The following is a 23436-nucleotide window of genomic DNA, read 5'->3' on the forward strand; positions in this document are numbered from 1 at the left end:
ATATAATTTAGTAGAAATTATAGGACTATAGACTATATAATTTAGTAGAAATTATAGAACTATAGACTATATAATTTAGTAGAAATTATAGGACTATAGACTATATAATTTAGTAGAAATTATAGAACTATAGACTATATAATTTAGTAGAAATTATAGAACTATAGACTATATAATTTAGTAGAAATTATAGAACTATAGACTATATAATTTAGTAGAAATTATAGAACTATAGATTATATAATTTAGTAGAAATTATAGAACTATAAACTATATAATTTAGTAGAAATTATAGGACTATAGACTATATAATTTAGTAGAAATTATAGAACTATAGACTATATAATTTAGTAGAAATTATAGGACTATAGACTATATAATTTAGTAGAAATTATAGAACTATAGACTATATAATTTAGTAGAAATTATAGAACTATAAACTATATAATTTAGTAGAAATTATAGGACTATAGACTATATAATTTAGTAGAAATTATAGAACTATAGACTATATAATTTAGTAGAAATTATAGAACTATAAACTATATAATTTAGTAGAAATTATAGAACTATAGACTATATAATTTAGTAGAAATTATAGAACTATAAACTATATAATTTAGTAGAAATTATAGCACTATAGACTATATAATTTAGTAGAAATTATAGAACTATAGACTATATAATTTAGTAGAAATTATAGAACTATAGACTATATAATCTGGAGCTGGTTCAGGACCAGTTCTTGTTGGTGGGACTTCTTCTCTACTTGCTGCAGCATGAATCCAACGCACCCTTTCTGACAGGGCGGCGGGTTTAAAATTTAAAGCCCTGATTGTTGTATGGTTTTCTTCACCTGTTGCTTCACAGTTCATCTGACATTTACTGTGGCACTTTTACGGACACTTTGTGCTACTTCTTTAAAGTTTTATAAATATGCTAAACTGCTAACAGCCTGCTAATGTCTAGCTACATCACGGGCATGACATATTGGCGTTAGCACTGCTAGCTTCACTGTTAGCTTCTCTGCTACTGATGTTTTCATCTTCATCAACAAACTTCAGGACTAAAGAGCTGCACTAGACAACTCAGAATCACTGTGATCCTTTGCAAAAGATTTAGTGTCTGCTAACATGTCCAGGATATGGGCTTCACCAAGGTAAGTGATGGCTGGCTGTGCTAACGTGTCCATGCTAACCATTTCTTTGACTATGTCCATGTTGTGTTTGTGTGCTGCTGTTTACTTTTCTGCCTGTTTGTTTACTCATGCTTTGTGCAGTGTTTGCTTTAGTGTTGATTTTGAAATTCAGGGTTTTTGAAAATGTTTCCTCTGTTTAATGGTTGGTTGGGATCTGCAATGTGATCTGTTTTCTGGTTCAATACACAGGGTTATTGTGGTGATCTGTGGTAGAATTGTTGTTGCTGTTTTTATTATTATTGTTATTATTATTTGAGAGAGCGTGATTTTTTTGTATTTCCTAATATTTGATATTCAAACGTGACTTTTGCCATTCACCCTTTGTGTTTAATATTAGCTTCATCAAACATTCATATTTTCATTCATAATTGCTGGCTTTACTGTGTTTGTCCTAATGCATATTTCTCTGTGCTGTATGCTGCTGCTACTATGTTCATTGTATTAATCTTAAATTTAATTCATGCTCTTCTGCTTGATTAGATGTTTCTCTGGTCCAACACAGGTTTTTTTTTTCTTCATTTAATTTTAAAAATACATATATAAATGACTCTCTTATGCAGTGATATAGCTTGCTGCTGTACTGTCTGGTGGATTACTTGAATAATACTGTATACTGCTGTTGTGGTGCTGCAGAATCATCTGTATCTAATGCTCTTTTAATGGGAGAATTCATTGTTGGCATGCATACACCTTTGCATGTGGCTCTGTAACAGTCTCTGATGTGCTGATGGTTGCAGGGTTTACAAGGTCAGAGCCAAGATGGCGGCAAACATCAGCTCTGTAGGCTGCATAACAATTGTTGGACATGTGTCAGCTGTATACATGTGTTACATTTAATCGAATATATCTATTTAAAGTAACTGTTAACTTGGTTCAGGTCATCTAAACAAACAATCCACTGTGTAGATGAATGTGTCAAATGTTTGCTAATAAACTGTGAATGTTATGTAGGGTTGCAACTCTGTTGATCACTCGGATTAATTGTTTTGCTGATAGAATGTCAGAAAATGGTGAAGAATGTCCATCCCAGCATCCATGTTTGCAGTCCAAAACCGAGAAATTTTACAATTATAGAATCATATTGAAGAAAATTGGCATTTTTGTTTCCATTGAGTGAATGGTTTGTGCAGCCTACTTACTTGGTACACTGGGGTTCAGTTTATTCCTACAATACAAGAGTGGGAAAGATATCAGGACAAATTGATCTAAAGGTTCACCATCTGTAACAAATATACTTTAGGACAGGCTAATCATCAAAGAAGACTACTATTGCCTAAATTGTCTTGAAAGTGTATCGTTGTAGTTGCATTGCAGTGTACTTAAGTAGGCAGATTTTAAGGCTCCCTTGCTAGTTTTTTTTTTATTGGTCATTTTACATAATGAAGCTTTCTTTTTACCCTTTGGGGGAGCTAACACAATTTTTCTTTTTCTTAGAAGCAACACAGATGAGCGATATCTTTTAGGAGCAGAACGGATTGTAAAATCACTCTGCAAAATGAATAGGTCCACACGAAAGAAAAAAAGTGCAATGAAAAAGTACTCTTCAGCTGTAATTGTCATAATTGTATTCAGTATTACCCATCTGGTACATTTCCTCATAATGCTGGTCATATATCAAAGCCCTAAAACTCCTCTCTGATCTGCCCTCTGCTGTTGCAGAAACACACATGCGCACGCACATGCACAACTTCTCACACACAGTTTGAAATGAAAAAGATGATAAAATTCAGTTCTCTTGGTAGCTGATCTGACAATAAATCATGTCTGTTTAATGAGGAGAGGGATAAATGACAATGTCAGCAATTAATTAGAATTCTGTTACATCCCGTGTGTGTGTGTGTGTGTGTGTGTGTGTGTGTGTGTGTGTGTGTGTGTGTGTGTGTGTGTGTGTGTGTGTGTGTGTGTGTGTACAGTATGCATAAATGTGGCACCTGAATACCTGTCATAATTAAATCTGGCAGATTTGATATGATAGTAAAAAAAATCTAAATATAGACAGGAGGGGCTGTGTGTCTGGATGTAGTGATGTTCCAACATGACATGCAAGCCACACTAATATGTTGTAATTATCCCATAATGAAACATGAGTGCTTTTCCTAGTGTAAGAGGCATCACTTCAGTGTCTGCGGGTGTTGTCTGTTTATACAATAATCCTAATCCCAGTCCTAATCCGTTCATACTACTGCACCTGCTGTTACTACTACAGCATTTAAGCATTAGAAATTATGACACATCTACTGTAAATACACAAAATGCTGTGCAGTGAACACATAGCTCAAGTAAAGTGGTGAATCAAATGAAAAATAGAGCTTAGGCATTTATGTGATGGTGAAGGTGAGTGGCTAGGAAATGTATGAGGTCCATGAAATGTCCTTACAACCACAGCAAGACCTCGGTGTGTTAATGTAGGCACTGAGATTGTGCAAACCAGTATGTGTCTGACAGAGACTTATATCTGTTTTATGCACAGATTTTCTTCTGTTAGCGCTACCTCAACATTTTCCCACCTGCAGTAAATTTGCAGCAGGGAGCCAATAACTGGAATGTTTTGTTTTTTTTTTCCCACCTCCTCTAACTCAGTGGAAACTCTCCTTCACTCCTGAAGCAATGGGGGATTCTAGGAACAAGACTGCCAATGCTGCACAATTCTTTGTCCTGCTTTTCACACAGTATGCGCTATTCTCATGCTGTATTGTAAATACTTTGCAGGCATATTTAGGAAGTCACACAGACAGGATGCTGCTTCTTACATTGTCACTTTTTATAGTAGGCTGTGCTGTTGTCGGTTTTCACTCTGCAGATGAGCTCACAAGTACTTCACTTGAATCTGTCTTGGTCAGCTCAGCATGTATCTATTATTTTGAATAAATCTGCCAAAGAAATAAAATGTGATTTTTAGTTATTTGAATTGTAAAGGGAATTATGAAATAGATTTTCAAATAGAGCAGTCACTAAAAGTTATAGTTTCACTTTGGCTCTCTAAAGGGGTATCTTGCAATTATACAATCAATGCACACCACCCGGACACCCCCTAACTATTGTAGCAGCTTTTCTTAGTGTTGTTCAGCAGTAAAATGTCTTTATTTTTTTCAAAAACATGGTGAATCTGTCAGTAGTATGTGACCACATGATCATCGGCACAATGTTTAGCTGAAAAAGACAAACTTGTAGGGGGCTGGAGGGTGGAGGGGGGCGAGTCATCTAACCGAACAACCTCTTCCTTATGAAAGGTCATGCCATTTGTAGTTACGACAAACACCGGTTTGCTCTGTCTGATTTTTGATGTTCGATGGAGAAAACATTAAAGGATGAAAGGCCTCACTATCTCCACTGAATCAGTGGATCTGCCCGGGGCCTTGCAAACAACAGCCACACCACCCCAACACTGCCACCGTTGCCTCCTGTTTTGCGGCATGTCCTATTTACTTATTTATTCGTCCCTCCTCCGCCTACGACTCACTTCTTATCTCACCCATTAAAATTAATCCTCATCTAAAAATATCTACTCTTGCTCATCAGAGAGGATGTAATCGAGGAGGAGATGGTCTCTCTCAATCTCCCTCCCTCCTTCCGTCTCCCAGTGTTCAAGGATCTGTGTTTTGAGAAAGTGCTCCTGCTTCAACTTCTGAGGTAGAAAAATGACAAACACAACCTGTGTTTGTAAAACTGAGATCTTAATCACACACTGCCATACTTCATTGCCTGCTGAGGCCCAATTTGGATTTCATGTCTGCCTTAGTGTTTGCACTTTTGAATGACTTCACAGGTTTGTTGACACAGTTGCTAACTGTTGAAGCCATATGAATAGAGAACTGTCGCTGCGTAGGCCTAATTTATAGGTATCACGAGTTGAACAAATGACTAAGAACAGGCCACAACATGGTATTAGATACAGAAAGCTTAGAACAGATATTTGAAAAGGGTTTTAGAAAACTGGCAAATTTGAATTGTTGGAAAATAAATTGGGAGAATGTAGTTAAAATAAAAGAGAGGCAACACAAGGAAAAAAAATCTCACTATATTTTTCAAACTTTCATCCTAATTGGTAACAATTTTGCTGGTGTGCATCACCCTCAGCCGTAAAGTTTTGGACTGATACTAACACACTGAGGCAATGCAATCACGATGACCTACGCAGTTGATCAGGTTGGATAATAACGTCCCCCCTTTTTGTGTGCTGTGTATTTGTCTGTGTGTGACCTTGTGATCATGCCCCAGTGTGATGCTTTGGTCTGGCTGATTACCTGTCAGCAGGTTTTGTGCATCTAACACAAATGCACACACACAAGTCCCCAACTAGCAACAGACAATACCCACTGGGCAGATCGCTGCACTGTTGCAAGGAACATATTGCTATTTAAAAGAAGCGTGCACACAAACACACACACATAAATGGACCCATGCAGGGTCTAGGACACAGATTGTCTATTAAGGAGTATATTAGGAGAACCCAAGGGTCCCACACTGAGACTGTTTGTGCAGCATTAGTGAAGAATTTTATGTTGTCTGGTGTCCAGTAATACTCAATAAGAACACATAGACGCAGGACACGGGAGTATGCGGAGCTGACACAAACATTCATCTTTCACTGAACTCCAACATAGGAGAATTATGCCAGCAGGAGGCATATTTGGAGAAACTGATTCTGAGTCTGTCATTTTTTTCCCCCTCCGCACATAAGTGAAAATGATGTTTTGGTCTTTACAGACAACCAGTGATCAAACAGTTGAGTGATTAGTCTCCTTGGGCTGCATCTTCCTTGGAGTGAAAACCGGTTTTAAAGAGCTTCATGACCCACACAAATCATCTCTCCTGGTTGATTTCTATTTCGGTCCCCTTCATCTGCAACTTCATATCTCAGCATGTGTGCATGTGTGACTTACTTGTCCCAGTAGTGCTGGATTTGTGATGTGTGGAGCTCAATAAAAATGTTTTTACCTTGGACGTTGAAAGCAGGAGTTTGGTTTTGTAGAGCATTCATGATTTCATTACAAATACCGGCTGTTCATGGTTTGCATAGCAATGTCTTAATTTTTTTTTTTTTTTTTTTTTTAAAGCAGCATCGGTGGCATGAGTGGAGAGTTTGTCCTTAACCCAGTGGCCCTGGTGTTCTCTATTGTTTTAACTTACTTAATAACCTTTGACCTGAGTCTTTTTGTAACCTGAATTTAAAAAGAAATCTCACCCTAGATTCTTATTTTATGCCTCGATTGTAGTTTTATAAGCCAAGGTACTTCACAAATACTGCATATCTTGGACAACGTGTATAAAAACCCCCTGTTGCTTTGCAGTTTTACCAGTACCCCTCTCTCATATGCTTTTATTTCTCACAGTTTCGACTCGCCTTTACTTGTTGGTCTGTGCTTGACATTGCCTGTTTTTTCGTTTTGTTTTGTTTTCTGCTGTTGTTGTTGCAGTAGGGTTGTACAGTAAATACTGGTTATTCTAGTAGTCAGGTGTTTTTGATGTGATATGATGGAACATCTGCTCCACCAAGTAGTTAAATTATCTACTGTGTCTCCCAGCTTGATGCTGACATTGCCTGTCATTGTGGTGTGCACATCCATATTGTCATTAAATGAGAAGTGCAGCTTTAAATAAAGAATCTTTGGCTCATTACTTGCTTTAAAAGTTGTTTATCAGTGTGAGATGTTGACCCTTAACCTCTGATCTGAGGAGTAGCAGTGAATAGTAATAGAATATATTAATCATTATGACTGTATTGCTGCAGCCCATAGCAAATTATATTATATATATATAAAAAATGTGTATGATCACACAATAAATAACCAGCCCTCTGTCTTGTGATCTTTATTCACTTTGGTTCACAAGGTTACAGGTGTTAAGTCAGAGCTGCCGTAGTGGAGCATGAGGTAAGACTGGGGAAACAAGAAGACGTTTCACATCAGTGTGGTGACTGCGAAACTTTGTTCTCCTGGAGTGTCCTGGAGGACCTTTAGAAGTCAGGACCCTCTTTCTTCAGGCTCTTGTAGTCGGTGTTGATGGCCACAAACTGCGGAAGGCAGGGGGAATATATTTAAATCTGTTTTGCTTAAATTAAATTCACCCATGCTGTCTTTAGGAGAAAACGCAAACAAAAAAAAAAAACAGGGGTTGGGAATTTTTTTGGGAACACAGACTCACTTGGATTCAGGCACTCGAAAAACACTTTATTTACCATGATCCTTTCTAGTTCATTTATTTTCCAGACTTTGCCTTGCTGAGTCTTTTAGGACAACAGTTTGCATATGTCATGGAAAATATATATTGTGTGGCTGCATGCATGTGTTCTGCATACATCACAGCCCTCCAACCGTGAAAAACACACATTTCTTTGCACTAGCAGTGATAATTTTTTTCCCTGTGTATTTTTCTTGATTGTTCTGTCATTAAAAACTCTCGTCTCTCCTTCTTTTCCCTCCCCTCTCTACCACACCCCCCCTCCTCATTATGATCATTGTTTGGACTACAGTGGAATTTCGATGTGAGACCTTTGCCTTGCTATCGAGAATTAAACATGCTGTGTCCTGACCTTTTGTCTGCCGCAGCTTTCATTTCACAGGCAAGTAACGCAGCCCTGAAATCCTTAGAAAACACTCTTTTCTCTGAAAAACACATCATCCAGATCTCCTCTTCTGGGACCTGTCAGTTGGTTGTTTTTCTGCTCTATTTTGGGTCAGCTGCATTAATATTTTCATTAGTTTGTCTGGGGCTCTGGCCTTGTTCAAGAGGTAAGGCATATTATTACCAACCACTAAAAGCTCCCGGTTCCATCTGCCTTAATTTGTTTTGAAAGACACTTTGTTTTCCTTTGTTTGAACAGATGTGGAGAAAGCCAGGAAGCGGCCACATTGATCTGACATTATTTTGCCAACACTAGTTTGTCCAAATCTATTTTGGTGAGTTTCAAAGCTGATGATGAATTTGAGATTTTCAGTGACTGAAAAAACAATGCCATTCTTGTCTAGATTAGTCGTCTGGTAGACGCGATCGGTGTGAGGTAGGAGGTGGTTGTACTGTGTGTGTGTGTGTGTGTGTGTGTGTGTGTGTGTGTGTGTGTGTGTGTGTGTGTGTGTGTGTGTGTGTGTGTGTGTGTGTGTGTGTGTGTGTGAGAGAGATATGGGAATAGTCACCTTGTACTGGTAGGTTGGGTCAAGCTTGTTCCAGGGCTCTGGGTTGTTCTTTTTGTCCCAGAGGCTGCAAATGCGGAAAGATTCAGGGCATGAGGAAGAAGGAAGAGAAAAGACAGCACTCGTGAGAGAGGCATTCATGATGAAGGATAAGAGCAACATAAAGAGCAGATGCAGAGTAAAGAAGACACGGGGAAGAGAAACGGATAGAGATGTCGACAAATAGGAGGATAATGAACAGAAGGACAGAGACAAAAGGAGTTGAATGTGTAGATGCCGCATGGAGGCAAAAGTTGGAAAAAGAGAGAGGTGATTATGAGATGAGGTGAACTCAGCCCAGTGACTTGGCAGTGGTTCTTTATTCATTAACCAAAGTCTGGATTTCACAGCTCTCCAGTGCAACTGTCCATCCCTTCTCATCCCCTCATGGCAATGCGTCACATTGCCAAAGCACAAACAAAGAGACAGAGAGACTGATGGCAGAGAAAACAGCCCACCACCCCCCCTCCCTATTACCACTGACACTGGTACCATCTCTGAGAGGAAAGCAGCCACTGACCACAGCACTCATCATGAGCTGGTGATGAGGTCAGGCTTTATAGCTGACCCTCAGAACAAGCGGTTCTGTGTGGCCCAAAAATAGGCCACGGGCTAGTGCGCTTTTCCTGCATGTGAGCCGTGAGAGTTCAACATGGTTTGTGCAGCTTCTAAGATATGACGATTTAATACACAACAGCTGTGTTTGTTTTAAACTTTAATTTAACATGTGCAGCCATCAAAAAGTAATTATTTTGATATTAGTATAAATTTCAGTGCACTCATGGATGGCATGAGGGTTTTTTTTCTTTGTATTTCATCCAATCTAAATCCAGCACCCACAATTAAACCAAAATGTATTTGAATTTAATTAGGTTTTACTTTGAATTCATTCTTTTGATTCATAACAGAGCCCAGCTTTTTATTTAGTTTTTCTTATCACTGATATATTTATCATTAAGTATCCATACTGGAGGATTTCAAAAATCAGATTAAATCCCAGACTTGGAATTAGTTAACAATGAGATTCTTGAAGAGCACACATTGTCAAAGAGGCGAGTTGAGTTGAAAAGTTATTACAATGGTTATGAGGAGAGACAGAAAGACTTACGTGACATGAGGCCCTCGTGCCAGACGGATCAGATAGAAACTGGCCCCACTGAGGCCCATAGTGAGGAAGAAAAACTGAGGGATTAACTGAGGAGAGGAGAAGAGTGCAGTGTATTGGTCCCAGACCTCAGAGACACATACAAACATAAACAAACATATTCTATCAAGTGGTTGTTTGTGATATTTATGATGAACACACACACACACACACACACACACACACACACACACACAGGTAGTTGTTATTCCTGTTTTTCCTCTCTCTGCTCTCTTCCATATGCATGAGACACAGGCCATGTGTGAGGCAGCTCACGGTCAGCCTGGGTTGAACAGGCAAGGACGCCGTGGAAGAGAGAGCTGCCATGTTTCTTTGTGTGTCAGCCTCTCCTCCTCAACACTATACCTGTCAGACTGAGCGACAGCATCTCACACACACACACACACACGCATACATAATCCTTGCGCAATTGAACGTAAATGAGCTTGTGCACATTTTCACATCCAGACCTGAGAATGTGCACAGAAACACATCCAGACAAACTTTTATTTGTCTTTTCTGTGATGAGTAGAGGAATTAAAATAGAAAAACACATTAAATGCACGGGGGAAAAATGTGATATGTCATCTTTAAAGACCCAAAGCTTGGGCGCAGCCTATTCATCAACACTGCACTGCCGTACGTTTTCTTGTCTACTTTGTGATACTCTGTGAGAGAAAGAGAGAAACGGAGAGGGAAAGAGTCAAACCACTGGCGAACAGCTGTTCTCAGCTCACACAGATCTAGTCAAGCTGTGGAGAGATGACAGTTTGATCAGGTTGAACTGAAGGATGTCTCTGCTCAGCTGTATCTAGACATCTGTCTTCTGTCTGATTGCGTTGCCACTTGCCTTGTTGTTGATTAGGGGAATGTCTGGTGATAAAACTTTGATATTCACTACCTTAAACCACAGGGATGAAGCAAATATCCCTCCTTCAGCTGCACACACAAAAGCACTAAGCACACAAGCACTTAACAACTCTAACCCGGAGCGTGGACTCACTGCTTCAGATGTTTACTCAACACATCAGCTGTCCAAGTGTCAAGATACAGTTTGAGAGCAAAAAAAGCTGAGCTAATGCATTGTAAACATGATGACAAGGGCTACAACTAACAATTACTTTCTATGTGTGATCTGCAAATAATTTTCTCAATTAATACTTTGTGTCTATTAAATGTCAGAACTATCACTCAGCATACTTCTTTTGTCCATCCACCGATTCATAGAAGAACTTTATATCAACAACATATAATTTTATCTACATATCGTCACAAATTATGGTAATGTCAACAATTTCTCAGAGGCCAAAGAGATGTCTTCCTTATTTTATCCTAGCAACAGCCCAAAAGCCTGACATACTGCATTTACAATCACATAAGACACAAGTCTAGTCAGGTTTTATCGCCTGTGTTTCAGCTGCAGTTGTCTTAGTCATTATACTGAGTGTTACTACAGTGTAGTATTAATGTTTGCTGTGGTATATATGTTATAAACTTCTCCTTTTCTTCAAACCAATCTTAACCCTGAAAACATTCTTTGAACTTCCGAGGACCAAAGACCAAAATGTCCCCTTTCTTTTTTTCCCACACAAGGAATTTAAGACCTGTATGTACACATACAGACATGAGCACAACTCAGTGCACTCACACAGTGCAATGTTCATTTGTGTTCATTCAGCTGCACACACAAAGTCGCAGAAGCAGTATAGCTTTGACACACACACACACATACGGAGTCATGTTTCCCTTTAGTAGACACACATTCATCCTTTGAAGACTTACTCCAACCATATAATCACTACTTCTCGTAACCATTAACCTGTTCTTTACCTTGAAAATTTAACATTTTACATTTTCGTCACAACACAAAGCAGACTCCCTACAGTGTGACTGTAGAAAGAGATTTATGTCCCCACAATATAAGTAATAAAAATGTGCACTCCACAGTGCTGATATCTTCATATCATACTGTATCACTCGGGTGTTGCACCTTTTACCATTCAGCCTGACCGATATACAGTAGGAAGTATTTGATATTTGCTGGGGTTCAATATTGTTGCTGCCCTTATTACGTTTCTGGTGCGCTGCCAAGCCAACCCCGTCAATCCGTGAATGTGGGTCACCCTCAGCAAAGCACTGAGGCAATAGAAAACAAAAGTACAGGAACTTTCTTCTTTCATTTTACTTTATTTTATTTGATGTTTTATTCTAATTTTATAAAGAATCGGATAAACAGTATACACAACCTGAAATGTGCACTTACAGGTTTCAAACAAATCTCACAACTGACTTAACTCTTATTCAGCAATTGGAACTGCCTTATTTTTTGCATTTCTCATTGTCCAACATAAAGGTTGGATGGGTCAGTTTATAATATGTTATGATTATGATTTACAATTTGTTTAATTTTACGTTACTTAATTTTTATTAAATATTTCTTCATTAGGTTTTCAGAAATTTCAAACTGTGTACTGTATAAAAATGTTTAGGCATGCACTTGCAGAGCTGTGCATAACTTGTGTATCTTACAGTATGTCTATGTGTATGTGCTGTACACACATACACATATAGTAGTACGCATGAGGATAAATTATATTTCATATGACAGGGAGTTAAGGATTTCTTCATCAACCCCCCTTAATATCCAAGAAAACAATATGTGACAATATTGGACAAATATTAATCTACCTTTGCAGTCAGTTGATTATGTATAAATCACAATATAAAATATAGAGATTAGAAATAATAATGAATATGATGTGACCTACCCCTGGATGTTTCTTCGCATGCTGAAACATGGTCTTAATCATCTTTATTTTCTTCCCAAACCAAATCCACCAAGAAACACTAAACCCTATAAAAAGAAAGACAACAGCTACAGTGTAGCAAACGAATCTGCACAAGTAAATGTCTCTGTGCACATTTATAGAAAGAGCTGTTTGTTAGCTGAAGTACAGTATGTTGGCTAATGCAGTGAAACTTGTTGCCAATCTCTCCCCTCTGCTCTGTCCCACTCCCTCCCTCCCACAGAATAAAAGAGAGGGTCAGAGGGGAGAGGGAGAAGCGGAGAGAGAGGGAGAGACACTCCTAATCCTCATAATCGCATCTGTTGAGGACACTGTATGTTTCCACAGAGGGTCATTGGGTACTCGGTGTCCTAAAGTGTTATACAACAACAAAACTGCTGCTACTGAAATACAGATTTTTTTTTTTTTTCACGACACAAACACACAAACATTTCCTCCCTGAGGTGTAGCTGTTGTGTGACCTGCTCTTATAATGGCTCCTTGTTTAGGCCTCACACCCACAGTTCAGCCATTGTGCTGTGTGGGATAGTTTTATGTTACAGTATATTGTCAATTCTGAAATAACGAGCCACTGTTTTTATGTATAGCCATCACTCTAAAACTTGAAAATCACCCTCCAGTGACCATTAAACTTTGCTGTTTTGCAGAGCATCTTGTTCGGTGTAAAGAGGAGAGTAGCAATAGCAGCATACAACATGTCCCTTGGGTCGAGACCTTTGTCCCAGACATGATAATGGCAATTGATTAGTCAGTGATGCAGTGTCTGCAGACCTTTCTGATTCCTTAGCGCACACTTTGCAACCTAATGTAATTAACACCAAAATGCTAAGCTTGGCAAAATGTGCAGGTCATTACTATTCCTTACTTAAGGTACCTGTTGTGTTTTCATCATTTATCATGCTTAAGTGGATGAGGCAAGTGTTTTTCTTTTCAGCCACACTAATGTTAAGGCTCTATGTTATGTCTGTCAACTCCAACACAGAGTTTGATTGAAATATCTCAGCAGTTTTGCATGGTGGCATTTATGGTCCTCAGAGGCTGAACCCTACCCACTTTGATGCTCTCCTGAATCCCCTTGCCCTGTCATCAGGTTGATTTTTTTTTTTTTATAAATACACACACCATACTAGTGTGAGATCATGTAACCCACTTTTCAAGTTTTCTACTTTTTCTGTCATTCCATGGAGCATTTTTAGTGAAATATCTAGACCATTATTAGATCTATTGCTATGACATTTGGTGCAGATATCCATGGTGCTCAGATGATGAATCCTAATGACTTCGATGATCCCCTGACTTTTTATCTCTTTATCCGTCATCTTGCAAAATATTTCAACGGCAACCAAGTCGATTGGCACACAATTTTGCATTAATGATTCCCAGATGGCATGACCCTAATAACTTGAACCTAATACCATAATAATTAAAATTGTGGTTTGAGTAGAAGTTCCCTACAGCAGTTGGTAGAATTAGCATAACGTTTGGTGCAGACATTCATGTTCCCTTCAGGATGAACTGTGAGAACTTTCCTGATCCCTGAGTTTTCCGTTAGCACCAACATGTGCCCAAAGCTGGAACTCTACCTACTGTACATGCAAAACGAATTTAATTCCAGTCATCCTCATCGGTACTTCGTTCAAATCTAAGTGGGACATGTTAAAATACTTAAGTGAAGACTCTTGTAACTGTAGTCTTCTAAACACATTTTAGAATATAAGGAGGATAACAAATTCATCATCCGTGTGTCAAGGCTCAGTTTAAACATGCTGCATTACTTGGGATATGCACCAATTTCCCCAACTTTTAACTTGTGTTTACTGTAGCAAAGTTATCCAGTGTTTGGGAATGATTTATGCTGCGGTGCCTTCGTCCTGCAGTCATTTGAGTCACCGTAAGTTGTTTTACCTGACGTTTGTCAGTGGAGAGAATGCTATTTCTGTATACCACATGACAAAATAATGGGTGCCATTTTTCACCCAGTGAGGATAGAGAGATTGATGAAGGTTGATGTGGAAGGAAAGGTGTTCAACAAAAGAGGATGGGGGAGAAATGAGATGCATTAAGATGAAAGAGGCGAGAGAAAAAGTCAATATGTGCTCCCCCTCCCTCATCAGTCTCTTCTATTGTTCTCCCCTAACAGATTGCAAGCAGAGTGTTTAAAAGGAGAGACAGAGTGCAATATCCAAATCGGTTTCCCCACTGGTGGTGTAGCTAAGAGGAAGAGTGGCTTTAATGAGATTTTCTTTGTAAGAATGGACACAGTAGGCTGGGCCTGTCTCAAGTTCTGATCCCACCCCCAAATAAACTACCACAAAACTCGCACACATTCATACACCCGGAAACATCCAGCATGTCACTTTGTATGTTTGTAACATCCTTAGGCAGCTCTAATAAATATTTTAATATAAGCAATGAATTCAATTACTGTAAAGAGAAAGGGGTCACTCATAGTGATAAACCCACAAAGGTTCCCCTCAGTTCTGCAGAGCAGTTTAGCTCCTTTTAGTTTGTTGTTTAGATGTTATATTTTCCTCAGGAGACAAAAACAAAGCTAAAAGGAGAAAACAGAAACACAATCCACATTAATGCTAATGTGTCTCTCTGTTTGCTTGATGTGTAAATAAGTTTGCCATATCAACTTAATAGGTGATAATATGTCAGTTTTGTGTTCACAGCTTTGCTATTTCTGTCTTTTTTTTTTTCTCCCTGTCGTACTTTGTCACACAGACTTTCTCCGACACTTGTGCAAAGACACACACTTGATAACTACACACCTCGCTACACTGAGGTCATGCAACCTGCTGTACGCCAGAAATCCACTTTATGACCCATCACACACGTTCAGGACTCCTATAAATTTTCAACAAGTTTTTCTTTCATTCGTTGGAGATTGGTGAGTAGTTGTGAGCCCCCTCAGTGACACTAGCCTAACATATCCAGGGAGCACAGGAGCCTTATCCAAACTCAGTCTGCACCAATGTACAAGTAAAAGCTGACCCCAGCATATGATCTCACCAGAATAACATCCGAATAATACATGACTGTGTTACTGTTTTCTCTAGCTGTGGTTATGGCTCATGACTGCACAGACATCAACTGTGACAGTGTCTATTTTGAGTTTTGACCTCTATTTCCAGTTAAATTATTGCACACAGGACCACAGATGCCACTATTAAATCTTATTCTACATAAGGAGGTGAGACACTTTACATTGGCTACATAGTACTATCAATAAGAGGGGGGGGACTTTTTACCTGCACTAACCTCACTAACAGAGTAAACATTCTAGACATTTAGTTTAATACAGTGTCACCTTCTGGTGTGGACCTCCAAAGTAATATTTCTCACCTTTTCTCTCAGGAACACAATATGTCTTGAGAAAATAAGAACTGTACAGTGACTTTTATTTCACACCTAACAGCAGGTGTCATATTTGCCAAAGCTACAATTAATTTCAGCATCAGCTAACCAAGTTTAGTTGTGAGGATCTCGCACTTGTCAGCCTTCTGCATGATTAGACAAAGCACAGCAGAACATACTGTACTTACAGAATAATAGAGGTGTGTGAAATCGGGTTGAAGGGGGGAAAAAATGTCCTATTCATAAAATGAAAGACACAATTTACACCTAATGCAACTGTAAAAACTATAAATATATACATTTCCCAAACAGGTAAATGAAAATAGTGTTTTGTTTTGTTTTTTTGCTTTTCATGTTTTATTCAGGTTTAGTACAAAGTCAATAACCATATACACATTTCAACATCTTTCTATGGCTGCTAGCAATGGATATAGAGAGGCATTGGGATATGTTTAACACCTTATAGCAGTTTGTTTGAATTACTATATGGAACAGCAACAATAATGTGGCAAATAACATGGAGAGAACATTTTGAAATTCTCCAGTGGATTTAACTTAGAAACAGAACAAGAGACCCTTTTTTAAAAAAGCATCAGCTGTTACAATATTTGGAGTACAGAGAAAATGTGAGGCCTTGAAATAGAGTGAGATGAGATAGACTGAGGAACATAACGTAGCATTGTATCCTGCCAGGACCTTAAAATCCCAGCTGATACATCAGCATGGATGATATCTGTGGTATCATAAATTGGTAATAGTGTCACAATTACATGTTTCTTCACCAAAGAATTGCACCATTGCTGTCTCAAGTGTGATATATTACATTATATACAGATGGGTTCAGAACAAGCAATTCACAGAAACCAGCTCTGTGAATGTATCAGGCTGACCTATCAAGCCTAAAAACTGCTAGCTGCAGCAGTAATAAAAGGTGTTTATATTATTATACAATGAAATATAAACTTTGCTATCCACTTGACAAAATAATCATTTTTTACTTCTAATCACTTTAACATGTGATAAGAGCCCGTCCAAAAAAGTCACCACCTGGATTTAACTAAGCAAATATTTAAGAGGCTCTCATTGAATAATTACTGCATGGATGATTATGTTTCAGCTGGCAACAAGTTATTTAACCCTAACTGATCCAGTGAATATCTTCTTAAAAAACCTTGTCTGATGACACACACATCCTGTGTACTTGGAGAAGATGTTTATGTGTTTCAGAAGGGTCAAATTATTGGCATCAAGCAAAGAAAACATCTAAGAAGATTGATGAAACTACTAAAACTGGGTTAAGAACTGTCCAGTAGAAGAAGCTCATGTGGTCTGATGAGTCCAGATTTACTCTGTTCCAGAGTGATGTTGCATCAGGGTAAGAAGAGAGGAGGGTGAAGTGATGCACCCATCATACCTAGTGTCTACTGTATAAGCCTGTGGGGGCAGTGCTATGATATGGGGTTGCTGCAGTTGGTCAGGTCTAGATTCAGCACAGTTATGTGCCCAAGGAATGAGGTCAGCTGACTACCTGAATATACTGAATGACCAAGTTATTCCATCAATGGATGTTTTCTTCACTGATGGCACTGGCATATTCCAAGATGACAATGTCAGGATTCATTGGGCTCAAATTGTGAAAGAGTGGTTCAGGGAGCATGATACAGTTTATAAGTGTATAAGGAGACGTTGATACATTTGAGTATTGCGATACTGTGATGTGTGATACTCCAAATCAGAGATACAGTATCTATTCTCAATAATTCTGCATGTATTTTTATTGCAGACCTTTATGGTTGACAGTTGAGTTTAAACCACAGACTGCTGCCATATGGCAGTGTGTATGTTGTCAATTGTTTCTCAGAATTCATGCATATGGTGGTGTGAAATATAGAACAGCATACAGATTAAAAAAAAAAAAAAATCGCACCTTGCTTACAGTATTCCAATAAACTGCAGTCTATTAAATCATTACCCCTGTTCCATAATACATATAGGATCACCAGATCTTGCCAACACATAGTCCTACAGTACTTAACAGGAACAGAGTTGAATTGATAATAGTGCTTGAGCTTTGATTCTTCAAGCACGCAGAGATTATCTTATTTTTCTTTTTAGATAAGTCTAGGCCAAGAATTACAAAGCAGAAGATAAGTGGAGAGAATAACATCTGTTGGAAGTTATCCATCTGTGAGTGATCTCATTTCAGTTCCTAACAGCAGTCCGCCTTTAAGAAAGTCATAGCTAGACAGTGGCCATCGTTATTTGCAATTTCTCCAAGCAGAAGGTAGAAGAGAGAGTTGTTCGTGAAGCAGAAGGCATTTCAGTTAATAGCCATGTGTGAATATAAGCATGAAAAACAACACAATCTGTTTCCAAGTTTTTCAAGAGGCATGAAAAATACTAGTCACCACTGCTCACAAATTGTTTCTGTACACAGTAGCACGGTAAGCTCATGCACAAACATGTATAGACAAGGTTTACATCTAAACGGGGACATGCACAGGAATTACAGGAGTCTGTGTTACCAGGGTCTGGCAGGGTGCTTGTGTTTTTTTAGTAAGTGGGACTGTAGCGCATGACAAACCCTCCACTATAAGCAGCAGCTCTCTTCCATCCTCACCACTGAGGTTTGGATGATGGTCACGACTTTGTGTGCCCAAACCCAGTCCCATGAGTTCTGCAATTGCTTTGATGCATTTTTTAAAAGGGCTGTGACATGAATGCCAAAAACACATAGCTTCCAATTCCTTCAGACAGCAAACCGTATCCTCACCATTTCTCCTTTGTCACATTTTCTTCGCCATACTACAGTTTTAGTATCAGTAATATAAGTTCTGTGGAGACCCTTACACTGTACCTGCACACTGCCAGCTGACAGAATTGTGGCAGCACTGAAGTTTGGGTACACTTTGTAATATAACTATATTTCTCCCCTCTCTCTTTTTCTCTTACAATGTTTCATAGGTAAACCAGATTTTTATTTTTATTTATTTATTTTTGTAGGTTTGTGTTTATCCAGGCTTTGACTCAATAAACCTTGGGATTCCTGTGTCGTCACAATATCCAGCTTAGAATTTCATTAAAGCTGCACTAATCAATATCTTAATAGCAATGAAATAATGGCTTTTTAAATCATTATTTTGGTTTTGTGGCCTACACACTTGTGCCAGATCTATTAATGCTGCATAACATTGACCTAGTTTCGGACATCTGAATCTTACACTGACAGAAAATGCATCAGGTCCATCAAACTTGTAACCTGCTGCAAATGTTTTTTTGGTAATACCCCAATTCATAGGAATGTTTTAGGTGAGGTTAGAGGGCAGAGATTCTGAAATCCGGATTCAGGCGTTGAGGGCGAGCTAGCTGAAAACATTTGGCCAGTAAAGCATAGTTCACTGCAGCGGAAGTGTGCATGTTCTTTTTAAGGACAAACAACCAACCTAATTAATGTTTTGTGTTGGGAATTAGAAATGGCGATATCATCTTCATGTGAAAGATAGTGACATAAAAATGACGAGTACGTTAGACTGATGCAAGTTGTTGTAATTCGATTTACAGAAATAACTGACCGTTATAACTGCCATACTGTATGTCTTTGCTCAGCGTGAAAAATAGTAACTGCTCGGGGCAAACTAACAACCTCGCCCAAATACAAAACCGCTAATGTGAACACAGATGTCAGGAAGAATAATGAACAAGCAAAACAAAATGGAAGTTTTGTCAGATTGTCAGGCTTTCAGCCCGTAGTTAACAAGTGAAGTTAGTTACTCGTTGGCCACAAATAAAAGCTAATGCTCAGTCCTCAGATGTGTAATTAACAACTTTACAAGCAGGACGATATGTCAATTTAGCATTATTATCCTGAAGTGTGAGAAATCGGAACTGAAACTTTCCAAGGGAAGAATTTTACACAGAATTTGCAAACAAATGCAGCACCTGTAAAAATAAATGCACCAGCATGTGTTTAGCACTTGCTTTAGGTGTAATAAGTCAAGGCAAAAGAAAAAAAAGTGTGTGACAGACAGAGAAAGTGGAGGAGGAGTAGAACAAGAAACTAAATAAAGGTTGTGCCACTTTCTCTGTACCCAACATCCTCGTTTAAAATACTGTACAACGTGCTAATAAACAGTGCAGTTCCTTTATTTTTTTGTATTTCTAACACCATAAATTATTATCCCGCTGCGGGTTCAGCATGAAACATGTTAAGTGTCTCCACCAGCATTATGGATTGACTTGAGTGTCATAAATTCTGCCAAATAGCCCAATATTATAATATTAGAGGCAACGTCATATCTGAATATGAGAGGAATAATAGCTTCTCCTCCTTCTGTCTGCGGGTCTTGATGAAAACCTCATTTTATTGCCACAATCATAATGGAATTATCTCCAGGTGTGATGAGGGCATTTAATGAAATCATTACAAAGGATTACTTGCTCTTTTTTCATGGGCTTATTAAAAGGGCCTTTGTGATAGGAGGCTGAGTGAAGGAGGCTGTGCTTTTAATTTTTATTTTATTTTTTTTCCTCTCTTCTCTCCTTCTCCACTCTGAGTGATTGCGTGTTTGTCAGTCTGGCAGTTCCACCATTTGTTGCTGGCATAAAAGCCTGCAGGGAGCCACAAGATCTGATTGGGAATCTTGGGGAAAAGAAGAGAGAAAAAGAATACATTGGCTGCTGCAGTGTTGTATTGATGTGTTTGAACATAGGGCTCTCATTTTCATGCCCTCAAAGCACACATAAAAATGGTTTTTCAATAAACGCTACACTTTGATGCATAGTTTATCTGTTGAGGCTGCAATAATGGAGTTTCTTTCTCTCTCTCTGTCTGTCTCTTTGTCTCTCTATTTGTGGTTATCCTTCTCCTTCCTTTATATCCGTTGAACTTTATTTTCCCGTTCCAACTGCCGTTTCAAGCTCGCTCACCTGTATTGTGGGACTTCACCCCTTAAGTATTAAACTGTATTCAACCCGCTCCCGTAAATCTTAGTCCCTCATTGCCAGTGGGGAGACATACACTTTGGATGTTAAGTTTAACGAACACAGGCAAATTAAAGGAGTATTGCAATCTACAATTCTCTTTGATTGAGTCCTGAATTGTAAAATCGACGTGTTCTTGCTCCCTGTTCACTTGTAGTTAATATTTTTCCATATGACAAAGCAACTTTTGTTTCTTCCCTTTTCAGCCAACGCTGGTGAGAAGGTGTCTCAGGGCTGTGACACACCAATCCTTCAATAAACCAGAAGTTGATTAGAATTAGAGTTTTGAACATGTTAAATAGATTTTTTTTGTGGAACCACATATAAGACGCACATTATTGTTTGAAGCAATTTAATTATATTAAGTAGTAACTGGAGGGGACCTTAAGGTAAAGGATCTGAATGCTTCCACCACTATACTGGTAACATCAGTACCCGTTTGGCAGTGACACAGAAAAATAGTACTATTATAATATTTAACTATTCTAGCCCCAACACACTTTCAATTTAAATTACAGTCGTGAAATCATAAAACGTGCAGTATATTTAAAAAACAACTTACTAACTCTGACTAAGCTCTTTGGCTGAGTCTTACATGTGGGCCATCACTTAGGCTGACACCAAGGGTGAACGATGGTTACATTCACTGCTGTTGTCAAGCTGTGATGAATAGCTTCGCCTCACAACTCAGGAATAATGCTTAAAACAGAAAATGAACCTAAGTCGTGAATAAATGTTTTAAACATTCGTGTTGTGCCTGGTCAGCACTGATTCTAGTTAGTTCAATGAAGGGGGGGAGGAAGGAAATGGGAGAGCGGGTGAGCAGTAGTGGTATAGTGGCACGAAATCAAGCACTCAGCAGCTCCACAACACCCCATTAGTCTTCATTTTCACCAAGACATGCAACAGGGCCCTTACGTCTTGAGGAGCAAACTAAAATTTATTGGGCCGGCCAGTTAGGGCTAATTGAAAGAAATTGTCTGTCTGTTTGCTTTCCATTAGGTTTGTGGAAGGTTGTGGGTTGGGGCGGGGTGATGATCTGGGGCCTGAGCTTGTTGCCCTCTGCTCGTCACCTCGGCCTGGTTTCCTGTTAACGGTTTGATCCATGAGCGTCCTCCACTGGGCAGACAGTCTGAGCTGTGGGAATCATTTAAGGAGGAATCGTTTAGGGAGGATTTATGAGATGCATTCATTATGAAGTGTGTGTAGAGGCAAACAGAGTTCGATCGGTAATGGCGGTTCAGTAATAGTTTACTATGCTGTGTCTGGACTTGCTGTAGTTTTTGTTCACTCCGTGCCCAAAGTACGACATACTGATTGCGATTTATGTGTGGTTATCTTTGCTTTAGCTTTGTGGTTTTGAAATATTGACATATTTTAGATGCCAGGTCCTCTTGTAAATGTATATTTTGGTTTATAGCTGGTTTTAAGTAGGTCATTTGTATTTTTCTCACCATTACTAGTGTCCACGTTTTTGTAGTACTTGTTTGATTTGTTCATTGCATACAGCTGGAGGTTTATACAATTTACCAATACAGCTCATTTGAAATGGGGTTAAATACTTTTGAGTTAATATTTATATAATATGGCAGTATAGAATATAATATTGGTCTGTGAAAGTTACTGCACAAGTTTACATTTTTGTTTTTGATCAGGACAGTACTGAACTACTAGCTGCCCCATGAGATAGATGATTCTTATACTTTTCTGTTGAGTAGACACTGTCTCTCTGTTAAAGTAGAAGATAATTTTATAGAAAACTAATAAAATATATAAAACCTAATTAGAAAATTTATTTTTTTAATAAGCTGGGCCACATTTACATATTTGTCTCACAAATGTTGATGTGTGGAGGAAGAAGGATGAAGCATATGCGATAGGGAACACCCTGCCTACAGTTGAGTGGTGGTGGCTTGGTGATGCTCTGATGTTGCTTTGCTTCCTCTGCCCCTGGAAACCTGCAGAGTGTGGAAGGCAAGATGGATTAATTCAGTATCAGGACAACCTAGGACAAAACATCATGCTGTCTGTGAGGAAACTGAAGCTTTGGCAACATTGGACCTTCCAACAGGACAAATGATCCCAAGCGTAGCTCAAACTCCACCAGGACTTGGTTGCAGAATACGTCTTGGAAGATTCTAGAGTGGCTGTTACATTCACCTGACTTGAACCACATACAACACCTCTGGTTTTGCCAATACAGCTAATTTGAAATAGGGGTTAAATACTTTTGAGTGAAAATTCATAAAATATGGCAGTTTAGCACTTTCTTGCAATGTGCCATTACATACATCATTGTTCGGATAAAATGGATAGAAGATACATTTTGCATTCAGCCTGACGGTGCATATTGGATATGTTTAGTGTGAGTACATCTTTTGTGGAACAAATCTTAGTTGACCAAATCAGTGTTTAAATGCTTTGTATGTCTGTCTATTAATTTAAAGCCTAAATCAACTGAAGACAAAATGGAGGTCACATTTTTAACTAAAGGCTTGACTTGTTAAATTAATTGGACCTGAGAAGGGATGGAGAATCTAAGTATGAACTAACAAAGCATTAATCTAATGAACCAGCTGCCCGTTAGTAAGGGCATTTAGCCTAAGAGTAACAGACAAAATCCTAATCTACAACTGCCAAAAACACTTTGACAACGTATGCCTGCTGCTTCCTCTCCCTCATCTCTTCTATGTCACAGGCTAGATAAACTCTCTGCCTCTCTCCAACCTCGTTCCCTCTCTGCTCGATTATAATTGCTCACATTAAACAGCTGAGCTT

General features: G+C 38.7%; 1 protein-coding gene across 1 annotated transcript; it reads right to left on the bottom strand.

The window, feature by feature from the left end:
- Positions 1–6994: 6994 nt before the first annotated feature.
- LOC113154850 (cytochrome c oxidase subunit NDUFA4) lies at positions 6995–12454 on the bottom strand. The gene is made up of 4 exons (XM_026349253.1): positions 12280–12454; positions 9476–9561; positions 8332–8395; positions 6995–7211 (listed from the first exon to the last, which is right to left on the bottom strand). Exons 1-4 carry the CDS (start codon positions 12319–12321, stop codon positions 7155–7157), a joined length of 249 nt encoding a protein of 82 aa, XP_026205038.1. The 5' UTR covers positions 12322–12454; the 3' UTR covers positions 6995–7154.
- Positions 12455–23436: the final 10982 nt, after the last annotated feature.

This window comes from Anabas testudineus, chromosome 5 (assembly GCF_900324465.2).
Source record: "Anabas testudineus chromosome 5, fAnaTes1.2, whole genome shotgun sequence".
Taxonomy (NCBI): domain Eukaryota; kingdom Metazoa; phylum Chordata; class Actinopteri; order Anabantiformes; family Anabantidae; genus Anabas; species Anabas testudineus.